Source organism: Dioscorea cayenensis, chromosome 8 (genome assembly GCF_009730915.1).
Source record: "Dioscorea cayenensis subsp. rotundata cultivar TDr96_F1 chromosome 8, TDr96_F1_v2_PseudoChromosome.rev07_lg8_w22 25.fasta, whole genome shotgun sequence".
Taxonomy (NCBI): Eukaryota; Viridiplantae; Streptophyta; class Magnoliopsida; order Dioscoreales; family Dioscoreaceae; genus Dioscorea; species Dioscorea cayenensis.
This window is the reverse complement of record NC_052478.1, coordinates 21,753,982-21,761,291: the sequence shown is the minus strand read 5'-3', so window position 1 is coordinate 21,761,291 and position 7,310 is coordinate 21,753,982. Positions and strand designations below refer to the sequence as shown.

Here is a 7,310-nt window from a genome sequence, read left to right as displayed (position 1 = left end):
GACACTCACGAATGATTGGCAATGTAAAAACTCTCCGATGTTTGACAGGGAGTACGATTTCCTGGCTTAACTCATCCCAGGGTGATTGGAATGGCAACATCGCATGAACTTCTAAATATATGGAATGGAATGAAAGAGAGAAAAAATTGTTTGACAGTGGAAGTCTTGCACCAGAAACCGTATTAGCCTGCCCACCGACTGCGGAAGGTTGGCTCCTTGGAATGGTACATTTTGCATATTTAAGAACACTTTCTTTGTGTCATTTCACTGAATTATAAAAACCGATATTTTTGGTGCATTACTTACTGCATTATGAGAACAAAATTGTAGATCAAAGAAGGAAGTTCTGTATGGGAAAAGATTGTGAATGAGGCTGCAAGGACGATCCCGGGAAGAGAAAATGGCGGAAATTGTGATATCAAAAACCTCAGTAGAGGTTCAAAAGTATACCTTCCAGTGTTTTTCGATGGCGCGAATCTAAGTACAGGTGACATGCACTTCTCTCAGGGTGATGGTGAAGTTTCATTCTGTGGAGCAATAGAAATGAGTGGATTCCTTTAACTCAAGTAAGCATTTGCTCAATTCTATCAACTAATCTTAGTATCTCCATTGCCATTTTCAATCAGGTCCCTGTCTTATTTATTATTTGTTTATATATTGTTTCCATTATTTAAGTTTTTCTCTTTTTCTTAACATACATATATATATATATATATATATTAAGACATAAAAGTAACCAATTACTTGTAATATCTTTGCAAAACTCTATATATATGCATTTTTATAAGAAAAAATTTATAAAAAAATTTTCTGTGTTGCTTTATATATGTTTTTTTTTTATTATTATTTTACAGATTCGTAGCTATAATTTTAACATGATTTTGTTAGTGAATAATTTAATTATTTGTTTAGTGTGATCATTATGTAGGTTTAGTCATTCAAATGAGGGAACTAATACAATAACGGAAAACTCCAAGCCCAGAAGAATAAATAATTAAATAATTAAATAAATAATTAGTTAATGTCCAGTGATTGCTTTGAGATTTGTGCGTGATGTGAAGAATGTGCGGCCGAGATGCGGATCATGGCCACGTGTCGTGAAGAGAACACCAGATGTGTTGCAGTGTAGCTATGATGGTGATCTGCTGATCACGAGGAATCCTGGTGGTGGGGCCCAATCATCCTAGCCGTCCATTGGTCTGACTCTATGAACTTTGTTTATGGGCTTAATTTATCATATCATGCACTTCATCTTATGAAATTTCTAATCAAGGTTTAAAAATATGAAATTATTATAAAAATAAATTTAATTTTTTTTTCCACAACTAAATAGATAATTTTAGAGATATGGATAACAAGCATATTGATAAACTATTTATTTATCCTCACCACACTATTCTTATAGATATAATTTTGCTTGCAAAATATCATCCAAATAACTTGAGAACAAGATAGGATCAAACCCTTTCCCTTATCTTTCTTATATATATATATATATATTAGAATGGAATAGCTCCAAAGAAACCAAAAGAAAAAATGGAGGAGCTAAAAAGGATGTATGATGGATGAATGAATGTTTGGACTGTTTAAGAGTCACTTATGATTGGAACTTTGTTTGTTTGGTTCTTGTTCAATTGTCCCCCATCATGCAATGTCTCCCTTTCATTTTAAGTTGTTAGGCTATGTACGTGTCCTTGTTAATCACCATTAAAAAATAATTAAAAAAATTAAGGCCAAATTAAGAAGTATAATAATGTGTGTATGTGATCATTCTTTTGTTTTAAGGTGTTGTTTGGCTTGATAAAAGGGTAGATGCTTTGTGTTAGGAGGCATGCAACCTTATCTTATGTTTGTGAATGAAATGTATACACACTCACAATAAGTCCAAATTTTTTTATTATTATTTTATTTTTTTATTGTTTGCTTGAATTTTGGAAAGATTCACATGGTTACAATATGCACCATATATAGTCCCAAATTATTAAATATCTCTTTTTGGCACAACATTTTTTTATAAAAATCATATGTTTTGGTATAATCATTAAAATATTTCTTATATTTTTCTCTCTCTTTCATTTTGTTCTTTGTACTTAAAATCATTCACATTGAGTCCATGTACTATATAAAATGGATAAATCAGGTCCTTATAGTGATCGGTTATGAGTTCATGGACTAAATATACAAGGACTTAATTTATCTATTTTATGTAGTACTAGGACTCAATGTGAGTGGTTTTCAATGCATGGATTAAAAGAGGGGAGAGAGACAAATACATGACCTATTTTGGTGATTATACCATTTATAAATCTATTTGAGAGATATAATGGTAGTAATTAAAAAGAATTTAAAAGGTATAATACCCAAATTGGTCCTCTATTTTTCCCTTTTTCCCTTTTGGTCCCTCTACTCAGAAATGCTCCCAAGTAGTCCCTCTACTTTTGAAAATGGTTCTATTTAGTCCTTTTTACTCTAAAATAGATTAATTATTCTGATAGTATTTTTCAAGAAAGAGGGACGACTAGATCGGAAGAGATTAAGGTAGAGGGACTAAATCTGGATCATTTTTAAGAGTATAGGGATTAATGAGTGCGATTTTTGATAGAGGGACCAAAAGGGAAGAGAGAAAAAGTAGAGGGGACCAATTCGAGATTATACTCGAATTTAAAATTATAAGAAAAAAGAAAAAAGAAAAAAAGGCTTTTTAAACTTACTTCTAGGTGATTGTACTAATATTAAAAATATTGGGTATGATCATTATTTTTTTTGAAACTAGGATTAATGTATTGGATGTATGATATTTGAAGGTCAATAGTAATAAGTGGTAATTATTTTGTACCTAATCATGTGAAAATTTTAGACTATAAATAAGTAATAATTGTAGAGCACTCCCTTCATTCATTTTTATCTGTACCATGAATAACCGAATCTCACGTACCAAGAAAGTTGGTTATTTTACATAATTTAGTAAAAAATTAGTTATATTTTTAAAATTACTCATAATTTATATCTTTATTTTTCTCTCATATTAAATTTTAAGAAGATAATTGAATAGAGTGTTAAGGTAATTTTAGAAGAAAAAATAATAATAAATACTTTTTAATGTTTAAAAATAATATATAAAAAAACATTAGTTTTATGATGGATAAAAAGTAAAGCAGAGAGTATATAGTGAATATATGATATAATAATCTATTTTGAACATGTATTAAAATTTATAAATATAAATTAAATTTATAAAAATATAATAATTTTAGTTTATTTTTATTTTTAAATATAATGATGAGTTTGGTACTAAGAAACAGTTTTTATTAAGAAAATCTGTCTTGATGAAAATCATTTGTCAAGCATGCCCAAAAAAGACGTTTTGATCACTGGTTGCTGAGTCAGCATCACATGCATTTAGATAGAAAAAGCTCTTGTTAATCCATGATTGAGAAACTTAATGACCATTAATCATCATTATAAATATTCATAATACAATGTTGATATATTTGTCTGATTATTATTAAATAACTAAAACTATGGATCTAATAAAAATTATTAATTTTAATGAAATTCCTTCATGTGGAGAGCACCAATGCAAAAAGGGCAGAACAAGATGCTCTTTTTTACCCTTTTTTTTTTTACTTACTTTTATCATGAAAAGGAGCATCAATTTCATCAAGTTAGACTCATTAAGATATGGAATTTCTTTGACAAGAATAATAAAAATAAAGTTTTTTTTTTAAATTATTATCAATGGTTTTTGGGTCAATTGGTATTGGATCTCGAATCTTATGTTTATGCAAGATGAGGACACGTGGGTCGGCATTGAGCTTTGTTTTTCGCTTTCTAAATTACCCTTAAATGGAGGCACTTATGGTCTATGTGTCAAAAAAAAATATTATTAATAAAAATAGTAAAAAATTTGTTATTTTGAAGCCTTTTCCATCATATTTGATAATGGTATGGGAAAAATAAAATGATATAAAAAAACAAACAATAAATGTAGGAGGAATAATATTTTCAAGCTATCAAATGCTTCAATATTATTTTAAGTTGATATTAAAATTATAAGCTTTTTTTATTTAATATAATTTTTTATTTGAATAAATTTTTGGTCATTGACTCACAGAATAGGAAATAAGGTGAGACAAAAATACGGGAGATACCAAGTGTCTTATAAATAAACTGATTTTAATAAACATTTAAATTCAAAACTGTTTACTTTAATAATCCAAATGTCTATTTTTTTTTGTTTTGTTTAGAAAGGCAATAAGTATCAAAATCCAGGGACGTACACGTGTGAGGAGTAAGACTCAACACCGACCCACGTGCTCTCATCTTGAGAGGGACATAAGGTTCAATTTCGGGTCTTTTCTGAAACGAACACCAAAAAAATACTTTTTTTTATCACACGGTCTTATGTTAGTTGTTTGAATTAATGTTTTGTGAATATTTTAATATAATTAAAAAAAATACTTTTATCATTTGATTTTCTATGTAAATATAAAATTTAAGGATATATATATATATATATATATATATATATATAGGGAAAAGAAACTATGATGAGAAAAAAGAAAAAGATAAAAAGGGTGCAAGGATCTTCCTTGAAAGAACATTGGATCTAGTAAGTACAAGTGCACTTTTTTTTCACTTTTGTTGCTTCCTTTTGTTCCAAAGTAGGGTTAGGGTGTAGGTTAGGACCTCCCTATCTTATAGCCTTTGCATAGGGGTTGGTAGATGGTCTCAAATCACTCTATTCACTTATGTTCCAATGTTTATCGAAGTCCATGTGAATTCATTTTCGATAATATATAAATATATATAATACTTTTTTTTTTTTGGTAAATCATTAGATTTATCATTTACGTATTAGAATTGCATGTTTATATGATTCTAGTTTTTTAAAAAAATATAAAAATTAATAACTTTTTAGTTTATTGACATCGAATTTATTAATATAATATTCATGTCTTATTGGAAAGATGAATTTTAAATCTACCTTCACATAAAGTGATAATACATGTATATTGAGAGATTAACTCTATATATATATATATATATTCCAAATGTGATTTATATAAAAAAAAATTATATAAGTGTTAATGGTTTGGAATGGTTTAATAGATCACTCTAAAAAAAATTGATTTAAATTACTAATTCTTATTTAAATTTTATTAGATATTATCAAATAAATCAATAATAATAATAATTTAATTATTGTCAAGAGTGGTAGATATTTTCAATAACCAATTTATTAGGTTAAATAAATGTAAGAGCTAACTTATTCGGATGAACTTTTTTTAAGGAATTGTTTTGTATTTTATATTTACACTTGCACATCATTGATGGTAAATATGAAGAACTTTAGTGTGAATATTATGGTATTATTACAAGGAAAAAATTACCTATCATTCTTTATGTTAAATAATTTTTCATCCTTTTTGATCTCTTATTATTATTATTATTATTATTATTATTAACTTATAAAGTTATATCACAGGCTCCAAAAATTTTTTAATCTTACGTTTGGACAGAAACCTTAAATTTCTTAACCTTTCGTTTGGATATAAACCTTGAAGCAACCTCACCGTCCTTTCCACCCCTTGGCCTTTGGCTTATCACTGACGTAGGTGTTGGTGAAAGACAATTTGATAATTTGTATATAAATTTAAATTTTAAAATAAAAATAATAATTAACTTGAGAAGTAGAGACATTTTTAAAGATATGAAAATTTTAAAAGATTTTTTTATACAATTAGAACAATGGGAGGGATCTACCATTATTATTTCCCTATTATTATTATTATTAAATTGTAAGCAAATATATGCTTCATAAACAATGCACATAAAATGTTTTTAAAGTTGATAATGTGAATGAAAATTTGAAATATCAAGCTAAGGGAAGAGGAGACATTGGAATAAGAATGTAGGTTGAGTTAGGTGGGACTTTTGGTCCCAAGTGGACCAGTTCTGACCCAAAAATTGGGTCCAATCCAGACTTAAAATAATTATATGGACCATTGCAACAATAATCACACATTCTTCATCATATTATAAATGTGGTCCAATCATCTTTATAATTTGATTTGATTTGATTTGATTTGATTAAACCAGCATTGTTTATTAACCTTAACAAACCTAACCCAATCAATGTTCTTCATACTTTTTTTAACCAAAATGGTCCCCAAATCAACAAGTGATATTCACGTAACAAAATTTCAAATATAATTTAATCATTCAGTACTATATATTGTTCAATTAGATGTTATAATAATTAGATTTTGATGTATTAATATTTATCTTTGTATATCACCGTGTAAGTCTATAATACTCTGGGATTAATTATTTACACCTCTCTGGTAAAAATTTTATTAATTATTTTAAAATGAAAGAGATGAGATGTTGATCAAATTCAAGAATATCATGATGTGGTTCATGTGTGTGTGTAAATTATGAGAATTTTAGAATAGAGTCATAATCACAAGATTATATCCATTTAAACAGCAAAGTCAAATTATGACATAGATTAAATTAAAATTTGGCTTACAATTGAATCACGGTCTATTAAATATTTTTTAAAATTTTATTATGATAAAATAATTTTGACAAAATGAATCAATATTATATTACTTACTTTTAAATATAGTAGCTTTTTTTGTAGTTGTTTTTTTTTCTAAATTATGAGTTTTTTAATAAATTCATGTATTATTATTTTATTATTTTTTATTATAGTTGGTCATTTCTTTCATACATACACACACATATATATAATTAATAAAATTGATTAAATTGATATAACACGTGAAGAAAATGTACATAAAAATATCTAGCAACTTTGACAAGCATTATCCAAAAGCATCATACAAATAAAAATAAACAAAAATTTTTTTTAAAAAAAAAGAAATAAAAGAACAAGATGATAACAAAGGAAGACAGAAGAAGAGGAGGAAAATTACCAACCAATGAGCTCATGACAAATCATCCGACACTGTTTGTCATAGAACGGCTACAAAGATGTATGAATGATGGCAATGCATTTGCTTCCATTGCTCTCTAATGGAAACCACTAGTACTACTACTCCATGGTCCAAACTTTTCTCTCAAAGGTACACAATCACTCACACACTCACACTTTGTCCATATATTATTCATCTTTGTGGACTTTGTTCTTGTTTTTATGTTTTTAAAGCAATAAAAAGTTGAATTTTTTTAGTGGGAAAAAAATACTAAAAAATCCAAGCATTGACCTTTGAAAAATTTTTGATTAAAAAAATGGTAACAATGGAAGCAAGCTTAGCAATGGAGGAGACAAAGGAGTGAGC

The 7,310-nt window shown here is 27.4% G+C and overlaps 1 protein-coding gene across 1 annotated transcript; it reads left to right on the top strand.

The window, feature by feature from the left end:
- Positions 1–69: 69 nt before the first annotated feature.
- On the top strand, positions 70–703 carry LOC120267543 (acetamidase-like). The gene is made up of 2 exons (XM_039275222.1): positions 70–224; positions 331–703. Exons 1-2 carry the CDS (start codon positions 120–122, stop codon positions 559–561), a joined length of 336 nt encoding a protein of 111 aa, XP_039131156.1. The 5' UTR covers positions 70–119; the 3' UTR covers positions 562–703.
- Positions 704–7,310: the final 6,607 nt, after the last annotated feature.